Genomic DNA, 17,644 nt, shown 5'->3' with positions numbered 1-17,644 from the left:
GTCCCTGGTTGGTGGCAGGGACGGGGTGCCCTGCAGGACAGGGTCCTGGAGACAGCCGCTTGTCCTCCCTGTCACCCTGTGCTGGCTGCTCGGGGAGGTTGGGAACCAAGGGCAGTGCTGCTCCCCCTCCGGGCATCCCCCGAAAACCTTTGACTGTTTTCTTCCCTGCATATGGTGCTGAGGGACCTGGGGCCGGGGCTCGCCTCTCCCCATGCCACCCTGACGCGAGCCCCAGCGTGCTGGGGCCGCACACACCTGATGGCTGCTCTCTCTGCTCTGCCACCAAGGGTCCCGGGGGGCCGACATGAGCCCGTCCCACCTCTCCCCGTCGCAGGGCGGATCGGCCGCGCCGGCTCCCACCGAGGAGATCTGGGTGCTGCGGAAACCCTTCACAGGTACGGCGGACACGTGCTGCCAGCTCCCTCCCTGTCCCCAGGGCAGCACGTGCCAGGGCACGGCGTGACACCGCGATGTCCCCCTGCCTGGCTGTGTGCTCGGGGCCCTGACGGCTTCTCCTTTCCATGCGCAGGTGGCGACCGCAGCAGCCTGGGCAGCACGGGCAGTGTGGCCTCGGCTCGCAGCTCGGGGAGCGGGCAGAGCGCGGGCAGCGGGGCGCACGCCCTGCACGCCGGCTCCGAGGGCGTCAAGGTAAGGCTGGGCCCGGGGTGGGGGCTCCAGGGGGCACTCGGCTCCGGCATCGGCACCTGCTCGGGGGCAGGACTCGGCTCCTTTGGCAGCCGTGACCCCATCCTGAGCAATGCCCACGAGTCCCTGCTCAGATTAATGCTCAGCCCGGTGCTGCAAGGTGCTGCTGGCACCCGGCGTGGCCGGTCAGCGGCATGTCCCCTCCCTGCCAGCCTCGGCTGCTGGCTGAGCTCAGCCCCCGGCACCTGTGCAGCGTGTGGCCCCGGCCGGAGGCGTGCGTCTCTGCTGCCTCTCTGAGGCTGCGTCTGCACTGCGCACTGCACTGCTTGCTGCGCACTGCCGCCCGCCCGCCCGCTGCAGCTACGCGCTGCACGCTGCCATCTGCCTGCTGCACGCTGCTGCGCCGGGCACTGCTGCCCACTGCACGTCACACACTGCACTTTGCACGGTGCGCACTGCACATTACACACCGCACACTGCACATTACACACCGCACGCTGCACATTACACACCGCACGGTGCGCATTACACACTGCACGGGGTGCATTACACACCGCACAGTGCGCATTACACACCGCACGCTGCGCATTGCACCCTGCACATCCCACCCTGCTCACTGCACGCTGCATGCTGCTCTCTGCACGTAGCTCACTGCCCCCTGCCCTCTGTGCGCTGCCCACCGCAGCCCCTGCCCACGACGTCCCGTCCCGAGGAGCCCCACGAGCCCCCCTCCCCAAGGCCGTGCCCGCGTGATGCCAGAGCCGGCCGGGCACCGAGCTCTGCGTGTCCCCGTGCCCCCGCGCCAGGCCCTGTGCCGATGGCCACCACGGCACCGCCGTGCAGACGGGGGGGCCATGCTGGCAGCCTGCTCCGGGCGTGCGTCAGGCTGGATTCGGGGTGCCGCGGCACTGCAGGCTCCCGCCGCCCGCGAGGCACCATCTGTGCTGCGAGCGCTGCTCCCGCTCTCCCCGCCGCAGCCCAAACCCGCTGCGCCCCTCCCTGCAGCACCCGCAGCGCCCGCCGTGCGCACCCCCCGAGCCCGCCGCCCCCCCCGGGCACCCGCTCGCCTCACTCCTGCCTGCTCTCCCCCCTTCCCGGGGTGTTTTTCAGCTGCTGGCAACGGTCCTTTCCCAGAAGGCTTCTGCGCAAGATGCTGCCGTGGGCGATGGGCCGGCCAAGGCGCAGGACATCCCCGCAGGTGCGTGCCGCCGGCCGCCCGGCTGCTGGGAGCAGGAGGAGCCCTGGCCCCGCCGCGGGCTTGCCGTGGATTGAGTGATTTGTCTTTTTTTTTATTGCCACGGCGCCCGGCGCAAGAAGAAAACGTGTGGGTAAAAAATGACTCTCTCGCCTTTCGGCTGCTGCCAGGCCTTCTCCTGCCTCGGTTAGTGGGGGCACCGCGGGGGGGGCGGCGCGGGCGGGCGGCGGGGGCGAGAGAGCTCCCCCGGCCCCTTCCAACCCCGGGCCCCCCGCCGCCGCCTCGCCGCCCGGGGGGCTCGGCCGGGGGCTGCCCACGCCGCGGGGGAGGCACGTGGGGGGCGCAGGTGGGAGCCGCGCAGGCGGGGGCCGACGGGCAGGGGGTGCCCGGGCTGCGGAGCTGCGCGTGGGGGGACGCAAACCTCTGGGGAGGGGGCGCAGGCATCGCGGGGGGCTGCGTGCAGCGGGGGGGGGGTGCAGACGCCGGGGGGGGGACGCGCACGTGGGGAAGGTGCCCACGCGAGGGGGGTGCAGACGCAAGGGGGAGGCACATGGCAGAGGGATGCACATGTGAGGCGGCTGCCCACGCACGGGGGGTGCGGGTGCCGGGGGATGCGCACACACGGGGGGGGGGGTGGCACACACACACACGGGGGGGGGGGGGGGGGGCTCACACAGGCACAGACACACACGGAGGTTGCACATGCAGCTGGGCTGCAGGTGCCAGAGGGATGCGCGCACACACACACACACACACACACACAAGCAAGGAGGCTGCTCACACACAGTGCGGGGACACAGGCGAGGAGGACGCGCTTGCCAGCAGGGGGAAGGGGAGGCTGTTGTTGATCCAGATTCGAGATACGAGGCAGAGATTTCTGGGCAGCCCTTTCCACCCGCAGGGCTGGTGAAGGCCGCCATCCGTGGGATGGGAGCACTGGGGATGCCGGGGTTGTTTCTGCTGGGGCCCTGGGGGCAAGGCAGCCCGTGCCAGCCTGCTGTCCCCGGCGGGGGCTCCTCGCTGCAGTGAGGCTGAGCCCAGTCCCGGGCCGGTGGCAGGGTCAGAGGAGTGGGCACGGATGGCTTTGGGCAGCAGGACCCCTCAGGCTGCTCCTGGGGCATGTGGAGAGCCAAGGAGACCAGCTCTAGAGGGGGAGCCGGCTCCTGCTGGGTCCCTCAGCTCCTGGCTGTGCTCAGCAGAGGGCATTGCAGCTCCCCGGCCCTGAGCCCCCGGGATGTGCTGGGGCTCTTCTGGCTCTGGGCCACTCAGGTGAGCACCGTCCCCTCGCTGCCCCAGCGATGCCCCGGCACCAGGAGCTGTGTGCACCATGGCACGGGGCCAGGGAGGGTCCGGGAGAACCCAGTGCAAATGCAGCCACCGCTTTAAGGCTGGGGACAGCCCGGCTGCCAGCCCTGCTGGGCGTCAGCGCTGCGGGGTTGTGACCGTCCTGGGGAGCAGAGCCTGGGTAAGGGCACCCCGGGGTGTGCTGCTGGGCCCAGGGCTCTGTGGGCTCAGAGCTGGCTCTCCTCTGCCTGCCCCGGCCCCACTGCCCCGGGGACGTGACTGTGCCACCCTGCTTTGCTCCCCTTCCTGCCCAGCCAGCGCCCGGGGGCTGCGGCACAGGGCAGTGGTGGGGAGGGCCTGGCCGAGACCCCAGCCCCACGAGGCTGCACAGCCCTGGCCCCCGCTGACCACCGCCTCCCCGGCAGGCTCCTCCCGGTCGCAGAGCGTGGCCAGCTCCCCCTATGCCCCCCAGCCAGCCGCCGAGCAGCAGCTGAAGAAGATGGAGCCACCTTCGGAGGGGAAGGTGAGCAGGGAGCACTGGGGGCGGTGATGGGGGACACAGGCAGGGCCACCCCTGCACCCGCAGCTGTGGGCGCCTCGGCAGAGCCATGCCACAGCCACCGAGGCTGGCACAGCTCTGGGTGCTGGATCTGGGTGCTGGCCGCGATGCCGTGCCTATGGGGTGCCCTGAGCCCTGGGGCCCCTCTGCAGTGCCAGCTCTGAGCCTCCGCCAGCCCGCAGCTGGATGTGGGCACAGCTCGCAGGGCGCACAGGGGCCGTGCCAAGGACAGGGGCAGTGGGTCCCTTTCCCTAGGGCTGCCCCGAACCATGCTGTCCCTCTTGCTCCAGAGCTCAGAGGCCGTGTACCAGTGGTTGTGCAAGTTCCAGCTGCAGCTCTACGCACCCAACTTCATCAATGCCGGCTACGACATCACCACCATCAGCCGGATGACACCGGAGGTGAGGCCGTGGGGGTGCCGGGACTGGCCACCGGCACCGGGAGGGGGACGTGGCCAGTGCGGGGTGATGCTGACCCCTTTCTGCCCCAGGACCTCACGGCCATCGGTGTCACCAAGCCGGGACACAGGAAGAAAATCGCCTCCGAGATCAACAACCTCAACATCCCCGAGTGGCTGCCGGAGTACAAGCCGGTAAGGGCGGCGTGGGGCCGGGCGCGCTGATGCTACATCCAGAGCGGTGCTGGGACCGAGCCGTGCTGGGATCCCTGCAGCACGTCCCCTGTGCCCCGTCCCTCTGGGTGTGACACCACATGTGCCCTGACACTGCCCCACCAGCTGGGGGGCTTGCAGAGCACACAGATGTCCCCTGTTGGCTTGGGGACACTCCCATGGCAGGGGCACCGTGCGTGCTGGGGTCTGGACCTCGGTGCAAGATGGCGCTGAGCCGTGTCCCACACCCCCAGGCCAACCTGGCCCTGTGGCTCTCCATGATCGGCCTGTCCCAGTACTACAAGTTGCTGGTGGAGAACGGCTATGAGAACATCGACTTCATCACCGACATCACCTGGGAGGACCTGCAGGAGATCGGCATCACCAAGCTGGGTAAGGTCCTGTGCCACGGCACCGCGGCAGCCCCGGCCCCCTTGCCACGGCACTGATGCCGTGTGCTGCCCCCAGGCCACCAGAAGAAGCTGATGCTGGCGGTAAAGAAGCTGGCGGAGCTGCAGCGGGCCGAGCTGGGCAAGTACGAGCCAGGCACCCTGAAGAGGAAGGCAGCAGCGTGCCCGGAGGTGCTGGCCATCGAGTCCCCGCCACCTGAGCCGCCCGAGTGCCAGTCGCCCAAGATGACCACCTTCCAGGACAGCGAGCTCAGCAGCGAGCTGCAGGTGGCCATAACGGGCGAAGGCCCCGAGGAACCCCCCGAGAAGCCTGCGAACCCCTCGGCCCCCGGCTACCGCTCGCCCCCGGGGCTGGGCGGCCGCACCAGGCTGATGAGCAGCTCGCAGGAGCTGCTGGGGGACGGCCCCCGGGCCCCTGCCGCTGCCGCCATCTCCAAGAGCCAGGAGTACCTGGCAGAGGGGGCTGCCGAGGGCCCCCCCGCGCCGCCCAAAGAGGCACGACCGCAACGGCACGGCCACTCCATCAAGCGTGCCAGCGTGCCGCCAGTGCCCGGCAAGCCCCGGCAGCCCTTCCCACCCGCAGCCGGGCACCTGACGCCACCGCAGACCCCCGGCAAGCCACGGCCCCCCTCCCCGCAGGGCCCAGCAGTGCCCCACGCCACCGCCAAGGTGAAGCCCACCCCGCAGCTGCTGCCGCCGGGCGAGCGCCCCGCGTCGCCCCGCTCCCTGCCCCAGTCGCCCACGCACCGCGGTTTCGCCTACGTCCTGCCGCAGCCCGCCGAGGGCGAGGGGGCCCCCCCGGGGGTGCCCGTCCTGCCCGTCTCCGTGCCGGTGCTGTGCCTGCCGCCGGCGGGCGAGGGCGAGGAGGAGCCGGGGCGGCCGAAAAAGCGAGCGCACAGCCTGAACCGCTACGCCGCCTCCGACAGCGAGCAGGAGCGGGACGAGCTGCTGGTGCCCGACGCGGGGCCCTACGCCACAGTCCAGCGGCGCGTGGGGCGCAGCCACTCGGTGCGGGCCCCCGCCGGCGGCGACAAGAACGTCAACCGCAGCCAGTCCTTCGCCGTCCGCCCCAAGAAGAAGGGGCCCCCGCCGCCCCCGCCCAAGCGCTCCAGCTCCGCCATCTCCAGCGCCGGCATGGCCGAGGACTTCCCCAAGGAGGGTGAGGGTGAGGCGGCCGCTGGCCCCCCCGGCGCCGAGGGGGAGAGCCGCCGGGAGCAGCGGCGGGCCAGCGACCTGGGCGGCAGCGTGGACACGGGCAGCGCCGGCAGCGTGCGGAGCATTGCGGCCATGCTGGAGATGTCCTCCATCGGCGGCGGGGCCCGGGCGCTGGCCCTGCAGAAGCCGCCCGGGGCCGGCGTGCCAGGGCCAGCCAAGGCACCCGAGGGCTACTACCTGCAGCCGGGAGCCCCCCCGGGCAGCCCCGAGCGCGCCCGCGTGGCCACTGTCCTGGCCACCGTCAAGCACAAAGAGGCCATCGGGCTGGACGGGGAGGTGGTGAACCGGCGCCGGACCATCAGCGGCCCCGTCACCGGGCTGGTGGCGGCCGCCCGGCGTGAGCGTGCCGACAGCGTGCGGTCAGAGACGGGCGCTGACAGCCCCGGCGAGCGGCTGCGGGCCGAGCGCGGCGGCTCCCCGGACACCATCCCCTTCGCCGAGGACGGCAACCTCACCATCAAGCAGCGGCCGCGGCCCCTGGGGCCGGCCCGCGTGGAGGCGGGCGAGGGGCTGTCCCCGGCCCACCGCCACGGGGACCTGGCCAAGGTGGAGGCCAGCGCCACGCTGAAGCGGCGGATCCGGGCCCGGCAGAGCCAGCAGGACAGCGTCCGCTTCATCCTCACCGAGTCCGACACCGTCAAGCGCCGGCCCAAGGCCAAGGACAAGGAGCCGGCGCTGGAGCCGGCCCCGATCGCTGTCTACCAGAACGGCACCGGCACCGTCAAGCGGCGGCCAGCCTCCGAGCTGAGCGGGGCCGAGCCGCCCCCAACCCCGCCGCCCACCGCCCGCCCCGACGGCCCCGACTACGCCCCGCCGCCCGCCGAGCCCAAGAAGCCCTTCAAGCCGCCGGTGTCCCCCAAACCCGTGCTAACGCAGCCGGCGCAGAAGGTCCCTGGACCACCGGTGCCCATCCCCAAAAAGGTGCCCATCCCGAGCCCCGGCAGCCCAGGTAGGTGCCCGCAGATCCGTGGCAAGGGAGGGTGCGGGGTGCCCCCGGGTGGAGCAGCTCGGTGCCCCGCGGGGTGCTGTGCCGGCACTGCAACCAGCCTGCCCGCTCCCTCCCTTCTCTCCGCAGAGGTGAAGCGCGTCCATGGCACGCCGCCCCCGGTGTCCCCCAAGCCCACGCCGCCCCCCACGGCACCCAAGCCCCCCAAGCCCCACGCTGCCATCCAGTCGGTGAGCGCGGGCTCCACGCCGGCGCCGTCCCCCGCCAGGCAGCTGGGCGCCGCCGCCAAGCCCTCGAGCACGCCGCCCTCGCTCTGCTCCAGCCCTGCCAAGCCCCTCTCGCCCGGCGCGCAGCCCCAGCAGGTGCCGGTGAAGCCGCCGCGTTCCGCCATCGCCGGCCCCTCCGTCGACAGCGCCAGCCCCGAGCTGGTGCAGCAGAAGCTGGAGGAGACCAGCGCGTCCCTGGCTGCCGCGCTGCAGGCCGTGGAGGAGAAGATCAAGCAGGAGGACAGCCAGGAGGCAGAGTAAGGGGGCAAGGGGGGACAGGGGGGGCGGGCAGGGGGCTCCGGGAGGGCAGGGGGCTGCGCTGTGCCCCCTGGGGAGTCTGGGAGGCCAGAGTGTTCTGAGCAGGTGGGGTCGGGCTGTGCATGCACGGCAGGAGCAGGGCTGTGCCGGAGCGCAATGCGAGGGGACACTGCCAGAGCACCCCAGGGCACTGGCTGTGCAAGAGCACGGGGCGCTGGAGAGGTGACACTGGAGACAGCGTGCTGGCACGGCATGGGCAGGGGACGTGGGCACGGCACGGCACTGGGGCTGTGCTGGAGAGGTGCCACCGCGCTCCTGGAGGGGAGCGCCACGGGCTGGGGGGCTGTGGCCGTGCGGTAGCACCCGGGTCTGTGTTGGAGAGGTGGCTCTGGGGACACTGCTGAGCACCGTGGGGCAGAGGCAGTGTGTGGGGGGGGTTCCAGGGACAGGAGGGCCGTGGCACAGCGGCAGTGCGAGTGCTGCCGTCCCTGTGCGCGGCGCTGACCCGTCCCCACCGGTCCCCAGCTCTGCCGTGGAGTCGAAGAGCACCGGGAGCATCCTGGACGACATCGGCAGCATGTTCGACGACCTGGCGGACCAGCTGGATGCCATGCTGGAGTGAGGGGCGCGACGGCCCCGCGAACCTCAGGGCTTACGTGGGCACAAGGGCACAACGATCCACGACCTCCCGGCCCCGCCGCCCCCTCCCCGTCCCCTTTGTACAGCCGTCCCCTCCCGGACATCCCATCCCTCGGGGTTTGCACAAAGAAGAAGATACCTCAGGATTGTGCTCACGGACTCGGCGCCCGCTCGCCGCCCCGCGACGGCTCTGGCAGGACTCCCTTTTGCAGAAGCAAAAAAAAAAAAAACCAACAACCACAACAGAAGAAACAAAGCAACACGACCCAGCCCCAAACGCCCCCCTCTCGCCGGCTGTGGGGGTGCCGGGGGTTCTCCTCTACCTACCTGCCCGGTGGCCACAGCCCCCCGGCCCTGCGGCCGCTGCCTTTGTGCCCGTGCCCTGCCGGCCCCGGCCCCGAATGTAGCACAACCCCGGCGCGTTGGCCACGCTGCTTCCTTCGCTCCGTTCAGCAGACGGCCTTTGTCCGTTTGTCCGTCCGTCCGTCCATGCCGGGGGGCGGGCGCGGTGGCCGTGCCGATTTGTTCTGGTGGGGAGTCCGGATGGGCAACTTGGGTTTCTTTTCTCTCTTTTTTTTTTTTTTTCTCTTTCTCTCTTTTTTTTTTGAATTTTCTTTTTTAATTTTCTGATTTTTCCGTCGTCGTTTGCGAGTGGCGGGGCGGGCAGGGCGCGGGGCCATGGTGCCGGAGCAGGCTGCGGGGCTGCCCCGCTCCCCGTACCCCTGGCGGCACCGGGACCCCCGTGCCAGGGCCCCGAGCTCCGCAGAGGGATGCTGCAGGCGCTGCCGTGCTTCCTTGCGTGGGGTCTTCCCTAAAGGCGTGGGGAGGGGATTTCTGTTTGCACCGGTTGCAAATCGGTGAGCGAGCACCCTGCGTTGGGGCGGGCGGGGGGCAGCGGGCCGTGCCCCTGCCCGGCCCCTCGCCGCCAGGGGAGAGGACGTAATAAGCTATACAGAAGTATTAATTTATTGGAGGGGAAAACAAACGAGAGATATAAAACGGATTTCCCCCGCCCCCGAAATAATAAAAAGAATAAACTTTAACAAATATATATTTAAAAGATTTAAAAATATTAGCAATTATATATAAAGCAGTTTAAAAAAAATCAAGAGAAAACTGGATTTTAGCTTGAGAAAAACTATTAGATTATACTAAGCTGTGTGTCTTGTGGCAAACTCATTCTACGAGTAGCACAATATTTACCTTTTATCTGGGTGGAAGGTACGTGCAAGCAGTTCTGTTCGGGTTTTTCTGTTCGAAGTCAGTGTAACGTCTTTATTTTTACACAGTTAAGAACTCAAAGGATGTGCCTTGTTTTATGGAGGTTTTTGTTAATTCTTATACTGAAGGTGTTTCATTTATTTTGGAGTGTCTTCAGGTTTTGATTTTTTTTTTTTCGGCATTCGTTTCCTGTGCGCGTGTGCGTGTGCGTGCGTTCGCGGGTGTGTGCGTGTGCTCGTGTGCGTTCCCGGGACGCACGGCTGTATATTCATGTATAAACAGGAGCTGGAGTCTGGTTCAGTCGCTTGAGTTCTGATGAATGCATTTTTTGCTTGTGGTTTCAAAAAAGTGTTGATGTACCTTTCTTTTCCTGAGACGTACAGACAGGTCTCGCCCTCTCCTTCTCCCTTTCTCCTCTTCTCTCCTCTCTCCCCCCTCTCTCTGTCTCCCCTCTCTCCCGTTGTGTTCGCTGATCCAGATGTGTTTGGCACAACTTTGAAATTTCTTTTAAAAAAAAAACACAAAAAAAAAGACTTTAAAAATAACAAAAAAAAATCACCCGCCTGAAAATATCTGTTGAAAAGAAAAAAAATATGTATCTAAAAAAAAATAATCCATAAAGTTCTACATGATGGATATATACATATATATATTTTTTATGATTAAGTTATGGACTGTATCGTATCCCATCTGTCGAGCTATGCATCTTGGTGCTTTCCCTGCTCTTCTGTGCTTAGATTTCACCTCTACTCGTCTTATTCTTCCTATTCTGAATAGTAGATGGCTCGTGGTGCTGTGAAGAAGTTTGCTCCTATACAAAGTCTGGCAACAAATATTTAAAGAAAAATAATAAAAAAGATAAAACCCTGCCGGGCTGCCACCAGTTTGTGACCAAAAGGTGCCCCTCCAGGCACGGGGTGTAAGGGCTCCTGATCAACACCCGGGGGGCCGGATGCTCGCAGGTCCTCGTGGCACGGTCGTGGTGTGCCGGGCGCGTGCACTGCATGGCCCAGGGCCACCCTGGGGTGCCCCTGCTCTGGCAGGGCTGGCGCCAGCCTGGGAGGGGAGCTGGGTGCGCTGCGGCTGGGAAGTCTTCCCCACCTCGGTGCCCACCCGCGGGGGGCCAGGTCCCGGCTGGACGGGGGGGCCGGCGGCAGGCCGGGTGCTCCCGCCTGCAATAACTCACGCTGGCCAGGAAGAACTCTTTCCACTTTTATTGTCAATGAAGAAATAATCAAATCTATATTACAATCTTAAAAACAGTAGAAAATGTGAGTAAAAATGCAACGGAGGCTTTTTTCTCTTTAATGTGGAGACCATTATTACAGGGTGGTGAACAATGGGCTTGTGTTACTTGATTTGAGAACTAGCTGTGGCGTAAAAATCGTACCTGGCTACTCAAGAAAACACCTCTTTCCAGATGGATCAGCCTGACATCTTGGCAGTAAAATTAAATACTAGAAACAGAAAGGGGTCAGGGACCCAACCCAGGGCGAGGCCTAACGCTCAGTCCTACATTTACAAAGGGACTGACCTCCTGGCGCGCGGCGACCGCCCGAACCGCTCGGTGCCATCGCTGCCCAGGGCCCTGCTGGGTCCCACGGGGGTGTTCAGGCTGCGGAGGCCCAGCCTGGCAGCAAGCCCCGAGCTCCAGAGGCTGCTCCCCAGCTCTGGGAGGCAGGTGGAGGAGGGCACGCTGCCCTGAAGGAGGCCCCAGCAGATTCATTCCTCAGCGTTTCCAACTATGCCCGGCAGACCCGAGGGAACATCTGGAGCATCCACGGGCAGGTCCTGAGCGCTGCCGGCAGGGGAACCGGCTGCTGGGCAGCGGCAGGCAGTGGTCGGTGCGGGGAGGAGCTGCAGCAGTCGTTCGTAGTGGCGTTAGTCACCCAGCAGGCCGACGGAGGGGAGTTTTTGGTCTTTCAGTGTGCAGGACTAGTGCGGCGCTCTCGCTAGCACGTCCAGACCTGAGGAGGAGAGACAACAGGAACCCATGGCAGTGACCATTCTGAGCAGCAATGTGGGCTGCTCTTCGTCATCTTGTGGATGCTGAAAGCCCAAAGAGAGACTCCGCAACACCCTCTGCTAGGAGTTAAACCTCCCACCCTTTGAGAACCATCCCCTTGTTTCTTTGAAGCCAGCTCCTACCTCGTCCAACGCCCTAGTTCTAGCACTGGAAGAGCCCAAACCACCCAGAAGCCGGAGGAAACCAACCTTTACAGTGCTGTCCACTGCGCCGGAGAAGAGGCGGCCCCTGGAGACTGCGAGGGCAGTGACACTGCCCTGGTGCCGCAGCAGTGTCTGAGTGCAGATCATGTTGTCCATGCTCCACACCTGTGGGCGCACAGGAGGCGTGAGCCGAGCGCGGGGCACAGGGCTCTGACCCAACCCTCACACCGGGAGGGAAGAGCACGCCGGGTGCCGCAGGGCTTGGTCCAGATGGCAAGTTAAAAGCGGGGCCGTGTGGTGTGAAGGGAGGAGGATTCCCCGTCCTCCCTCTCCCTCACGCCCACAGTGCTGCCCGTGTTTTAACAGCAGTGCCAAGCACACAGCCCCAGCTGCACGGCCCCGGACACGTACCCTGAGAGACCGGTCATACGATGCGCTGAAGACTTTGGTTTGATCCGGCGTAGAGATGACAGCAAGGGCGTAAACCGTGCCCACGTGGCCGGTCAGCGTGCGGACTTGTTCCTTTGTCTCTATGTCCCAGACCTGCGGGAGGAGAGCAGGGCTCACAGACCGCACTGGGCTGCCGGCCACCACCTTCTGGGGGTGCACACCTCCAGGACGGGCGCTGTGCACCCAGGGTGTGCCATAACCGACCAGCAGAGCCAGGCCCCCCGTCTCCTCGCCCCTCTCCCCCAGGCCCAGGCCAACGCAGGCATCAAACCCCGCAGCCCTTACGTGGATGAGGTTCTCGTAGGTGCCACACACAATGTGGTGGTTTGTCACAGCGATGGAGTACACGCTGCCTCCTGACGTCTGCAGCACGTGCACACACTCCAAGTTCCGGATGTCCCAGATCTGAAAGAGCCAGCACTGATGAGCAAAGTCCTGCTGCCTTATTTAGCTGCCCAACTTTGAACATCTAGACTGAAAAAATTGTAGAGATCGCATGCACACATTGTAGAGACCACGTGCACACACAACCCAGGCCCTGATAGCACTAGAAACTGATGCAAACAAATTAATAGGGATTTATTAACTGAGGACGGGAACTTCAAATTCTCTTGTGTCACCCAGATGCTGAGAGGTAAGCTATTCATCAAAGCCCGAGCCAAGACGGACGAGAGCATTTCGGAAACCACACGCAGATTTATGGTAACTCTGCACCCAGGCAGTGACCTTCTCCTCTTATCAGCAGGACTGTCAGCACAGATAGCGCTGCAGCAGCTGCACGGGCAGCGTGAGGCGCCGTGGCTGCGAGGCCGTGTTTTATCTTAGCGAGCATCCCCGAGCAGCTGCACGCACGGGGAGCAGCCAGAGCCCCGCGTTTGTGCCTGCACAGATGCAATCAGCACAGTAAAACCCCGCGTGTCAGCAATGCTGCAGCAGCGCTCTCCCAGCTGAGCAGCTACCTTTTGTCCTGCCCAACCAACCCAGGCTGCAGAGTACAGATGTGTATCAGGGACAGCTGACGGCTCACAATTGCCACGAGGCTCACCTTGATTGTTTGGTACGATCCACTGTAGAGATAGTTTTGAGAAGCCACCAGCGCTCGCACCCAGTGATTGAGACCTGTCAGTTCCTTCTTCAGCTTGAGCTCGGTTCCCACAATGTCCCAGACCTGTGGAAAGCACAAACACACACACACAGTCAGTCAGCACAGGGCCCTAAAAGCTCACTAAGTGGAACCCTGTGCTGATTCTCCTGCCTCGTGGGAATCAGTTGCACCCACAGACTGGCAGACAAAACCCACGATAACTATGCTGAACAAGCATGTTCCCTGAGGGCCTGGCAGAACTAGCTCGGAGCCTGTGTTACCACTGGCAGAGACCTTTCCTTAACAGAGCCATGGGCTTGGAAACCTAAACCAAAACCAGAGTAAAAACCTGCTCTGGACCTCCCCTCCCAGCCTGTCCCCACAAAGCGGGGCTCCATTCCCACAGCTCCCGGGGGAACCCTGCTGAAGCCCTCGGCACGCAGAGGCTGACGGAGCTCACACCGCCGCTCCCAGCAGTGCTGCTGACCTCTCGGCTCACGGGGCAGCAAGAGGCTGAGGATGACCACAACGAAAGGCCCCACGTTCTCCTTCTGCTTAGAGCTGTCACCCAGCCCCACGCACTCTGCAGACAGCTGAAGCACCCCAGGCCCCAGATAAAGAAAAGAGCATGCGCTCTCCTACAGATGGACGCTCCCATAAGCTGTCTCACCAGGAGCTGGAAGCAGAACCACGGGAATCTAGCCAAGGCTTTAAAGGGCAACTTGCAAAGCTGTTCCCTTATTTCTGCATGCTTTAGGAAAAGAATGCAGATTCAAGATCCTTCGGAGGGGGGGGTTCAAAACAGGCAGCCTGAAGCAGCAGCCAATTCACAATTTGCAACGGTCTAAGCAGGTTTGTTGGGGGCCCGAGGATGCACACACTCAGGAACTGCCAAGGAACTCCACCTGCAGCCTCAGGTTTACAGATTAGAAAGAACAAACACATTTTTTTCAGCCAGGCCCCAGGACATCTCTGGCCAGCACCGAGCACAGGCTAAACCTCTGCAGCGCTGGCTGCTCCGTGTAGCTGGGCTTTTCTGTGCAGCTCCGGAGGACGGAGCAACAAGCTTAAAGACCCAAATGCCCCTTTATTCCTGCTTGGAAACTGCTACCTGACAGCTTGTAGCATCAGTCCCTACCTGGATCAAGAGGAGCCACCCCCGAGCTCTACCTTGATGGCTTTGAGGGAGCCGCTGAACAGCATGTTGTGCGAGGAGACCAAAGTGCAAACAGGATTGTCGTGTGCTCGGATCGTGTTCACTTTCTGCAGGTTTTGAATATCCCAGACCTGCAAAGGAGAAGAAGAGTGCCCGTGAGGGGCAGGGGCAGGCCCCTTGTGCTGCAGCACGGACCGCCCTGCCCCAGCCCAGAGCCCCGGCCTCCTGCTCCCCACGCAGGAGGGACACCTAAACCCAACCCACAAGGAACTTGGCTAAAGGCCCTAGATAAAGCGCACACGGGACATCAATCCTACACCACTGGCAGCTGAAGAGCTCTATAGGAAAAAGGCTGCAAGTTCCTGCTCTACAAGAGCCCGGGGCTGCCTGTAAATCTCCCATCTCCAACCCCAAGCAGAGCAGGGGTCCTGGGTACTCACGATAATGGTGCAGTCAGCAGAGCCGCTGTACAGCTTGTTCCTGTAATGTCACCGCAAAACAAAAGGAGGTCAGCAACGGAGAGGAGCCAGTGCAGGGCCCCGGCTCGCTCCCAGGCACCGTGCTGGGCGAGGAGCCGCAGTCCCGCAGCCTCACTGGGCCAAGACCCAACGCAGCAGCCCCAGGAGCAGAGCCTGGCATTGGGGGGGGGGGGGCAGGCTGGTTTTGTCTCTTGGAGCAGCAGCCCAGCACCCCACGGGTGAGCAGGGAAGGAAGCCAGGACAGCAGGGGAAGCCACGGAGATAGGCGCTTCGTCAATTTTTAAAGAGCAGAGAGGCAAGATGCGAGATTTATGAAGAGGCTCATCTAAAGGTGAGATCCGGGACTTTGTGAACCAACAGGCCTCCTCTCCCCTCCACCCGCACCCTGAAACACACGCACAACCCTGGCACGTGCAGGACTTAGGATGGGAACCGCAAGGGCACGCTTGGGAGCCCCCAGTGCTCGCAACCCTCTCCTGCGGGGCACGTGTCCCTCTCCACTCACCCCTGGATGCAGAGAGCCAGTACAATTCCATCGTGACCCTCCAGGGTCTTTTGGCACTTGTAAGTGGTACAGGTATCCCACACCTAACAGGAAACACAAGGCAGCAGCGGGTCACACGCCTGCACACACGGCAGCTGGGGACCCAGGCAGGATGTCAGCAAAGCCACAAAAGCACGGAAAGGAGGAAACAGACTGTGTCATCTGGGCACCTGTGTTCCTGGCTCCCAGGCGGAGATAAGCATGTCTAGGAAAGGAAATTTACTGCAAAGGGTCAGGTTGAAGTTAACAAGAGGCACTGAAGAGGAGCACGCACCAGCCCTCTCCAGCACTGCTTTTCACAGCCCCAGGCCAAAACAACACACCGAACCACAGGAGCAGCTCTCAGACTCCTGTTTTAGCATTTCACACCCTGTCCCTGGGGCTCAAACAGCACGGCACAGCCTCCTCTGCCACCACAGAGTAATTCTACTCTGTGGTGGCAGAGTTAAGCTTCCTCTCCAGGGTGAAAGCAAGAACGTGGTGCTCACTTGGCTGGGCGGTGCCCAGAGCAGCCAGGACAGGGCAGAAAGCTGTTCTCTTTCACTGAAATGCAGCAATGTCCATTTTCTTCCATGTGGCTTTGCTGTCCCTCAAAAAAACTGAAGCACAGCTCTGCTGCTGGCAGGGCTAGTCGCACAGCTCCCCAGCTCAGCCAGCAGCCAACACGGTGACATTGGGAACTGTTGTTTAGGTGGCACTGGAGCAGTGCTGTCAGTTTGAGTTACTGAAAACAGGGCAAAGAAAAACAAACATGCCATAAAATGGAAAAAGGACATGTTTTATCAGGGAAAAATGTTTCTTTCTAAGATGACTTTTTGTAACAATGGAAAATAAAATCAGAAGCTGAAATAGGCGTAGATGCACTAGACACCACATAAAGCAAAAAGACAAGCAGCAAGAGTGAGATTCTGATCAGGGTTTCACAAAAAAGCACTATTTGTCTCTTGATTTCCCTATCGTGTAACATTTCCTCACAGCAAAACCAAAGTAGATTTGGCCCAATTATCATTGCAAAGATTAATTTAAGGTTTCAGGAGAAACCTTGGGAAATAACACCCCTCTCAGCCTCCCAGCTGAACTGGAACTCAGCTTCTGTCCCACCTGGAGCACATCTACAAACACAAAACACATACTGAGGAGGCAGGGCCCTTACCTTAATGGTTTTGTCTGAAGAGCCACTGAAGAGCAAATCTCCTATGGAGTAAACACACAAACACCAGACAGGGCCCTGGTGTCCCACGAAGGTCCCCTTGCACTTGAAGATCTGCTGAGGGTCATAGGCTAGGGAAAGAAGAGGGCAGGTTAGAGGGGAGAGAACGGCGCCGCACCACGTTGTGGTCAGTTCAGAGGGGACAGGGCTCCCTGCACCAGCCCGGCACTCTCCTCACGCTCCGTGCTGTCGCAGCACTCTGGCCAGAGTCTCGTGTCCCACCCTTACAGCACATTGACTTATCTTTGCTTTGAGCCCCAGGACTCATCTCCCTAATGCAACTGCCAGGCTGGATCTAGGGACATCTCCCAGCAGCTAGGAACCCTGCAGTGCTGTGAGTGAGTGCCCGTTTGGCCAGTGCTTCTGGCAAACCGTCTCCCACCAGTCTCCTGCAGCAGCGTTGATCCTGCAAACAAATCACTGCTGCCACTGCAGAAAACTGGTACTTTTTATATCTGGTACTTTTTATAAACTGGTACTTTTCATATCTGAGACCTAGCCTAAAAAGGCTCGCTGCCATTACCCAAAACCAGCCCGAGCAGAGGAGAACTGTGTGCATACTCACATCCAAGGATGCCCATGTTGAGTCGAGCATTAATGTGGGAGAGCTCATCCTGAAAAACAGAAGAAGCTGCATGAGCTGCAGAGCTATCAACACCAGCTTGCCCCTCTGGGCATGGCTTTAAGATTGTCCCTAGCCACTGCTAAAACCGTTCCTGCCTTTGGACAGATCTCGACTCCCTACGCTAGCCCTCCCGTAGTAGCTGACTCATTCTCCGAGTGGAGGTCTCCTGCTCTAGGTCTGCCTCCCTCCCTCCCTCTGTCACCTCTCTCCAGAGACCACGGGGTTCCGACAGCACCTCGGACCTGCACTCAACGCTTCAGTATTCAGACAGACACAGAAACACCTTTCAGAATATACTGTCCTTGCTCTGCCATTCACCAAACCGCTAAAAATAATCAAATCGGTTACGAGGGCTGCTTGTTCAGCTGGGCTTTTGAAGCCCACTTTGCTGGAGAAGAACTGGAAGGTCACTTTGTAGCCTCCTCCACAGCCCAGTCGCTACTGCATCCATGAGGACCCACTTCATCAGTATGCTTAGGTAAGCCAGGGCGAGCTCCTCCCAGTCAGTGCATTCAGTGGGATGCAGCCTGCTGGAGCTAGGGAAGAATGTCTATCCAACATCAGTGCTTGAATAGGGTCCAAAATCATGAGACACCTCTCACTCCCAGCTTGTTAGCAGGGATCTGCTTGTTTGCCTGCTTTCTCTGCAGGCAAGGGGAAGGACATACTGTCCCTGGCT

At 62.4% G+C, this 17,644-nt stretch overlaps 2 protein-coding genes across 8 annotated transcripts in view; one reads left to right on the top strand and one right to left on the bottom strand.

Moving 5' to 3' along the window:
• CASKIN1 (CASK interacting protein 1) overlaps positions 1-10,116 on the top strand; it is a 32,736-nt gene extending 22,620 nt beyond the window's left edge. For 2 of the 4 annotated variants that reach the window (XM_080556753.1, XM_080556751.1), the window contains 10 exons: positions 288-395; positions 530-648; positions 1,756-1,843; positions 3,550-3,647; positions 3,974-4,084; positions 4,174-4,275; positions 4,548-4,686; positions 4,762-6,867; positions 6,994-7,387; positions 7,914-10,116. In XM_080556753.1, coding sequence (XP_080412879.1) covers positions 288-395; positions 530-648; positions 1,756-1,843; positions 3,550-3,647; positions 3,974-4,084; positions 4,174-4,275; positions 4,548-4,686; positions 4,762-6,867; positions 6,994-7,387; positions 7,914-8,010 — 3,362 coding nt within the window. In that variant the 3' untranslated portion in view covers positions 8,011-10,116. Of the gene's footprint in view, positions 1-287; positions 396-529; positions 649-1,755; positions 1,844-3,549; positions 3,648-3,973; positions 4,085-4,173; positions 4,276-4,547; positions 4,687-4,761; positions 7,388-7,913 lie in introns of all 4 variants that reach the window. The other 2 variants (XM_080556752.1, XM_080556750.1) reach the window with 1 other exon arrangement.
• Positions 10,117-10,447: 331 nt separating this feature from the next.
• Positions 10,448-17,644, bottom strand: part of TRAF7 (TNF receptor associated factor 7) — a 28,168-nt gene continuing 20,971 nt past the window's right edge. For all 4 annotated transcript variants that reach the window (XM_080556754.1, XM_080556755.1, XM_080556756.1 and 1 more), the window contains 10 exons: positions 16,906-16,954; positions 16,284-16,411; positions 15,092-15,174; positions 14,548-14,587; positions 14,122-14,238; positions 12,913-13,035; positions 12,153-12,272; positions 11,829-11,960; positions 11,463-11,582; positions 10,448-11,215 (listed from right to left, as the gene is read on the bottom strand). In XM_080556754.1, the coding sequence (XP_080412880.1) occupies positions 11,201-11,215; positions 11,463-11,582; positions 11,829-11,960; positions 12,153-12,272; positions 12,913-13,035; positions 14,122-14,238; positions 14,548-14,587; positions 15,092-15,174; positions 16,284-16,411; positions 16,906-16,954 (927 nt within the window). In that variant the 3' untranslated portion in view covers positions 10,448-11,200. The remainder of the gene's footprint in view (positions 11,216-11,462; positions 11,583-11,828; positions 11,961-12,152; positions 12,273-12,912; positions 13,036-14,121; positions 14,239-14,547; positions 14,588-15,091; positions 15,175-16,283; positions 16,412-16,905; positions 16,955-17,644) is intronic.

Source organism: Anser brachyrhynchus, assembly GCF_964034855.1.
Source record: "Anser brachyrhynchus genome assembly, chromosome: 15".
Classification (NCBI taxonomy): domain Eukaryota; kingdom Metazoa; phylum Chordata; class Aves; order Anseriformes; family Anatidae; genus Anser; species Anser brachyrhynchus.
Note: the sequence above shows the minus strand (reverse complement) of the source record. Positions and strands in the feature narration are given on the sequence as shown.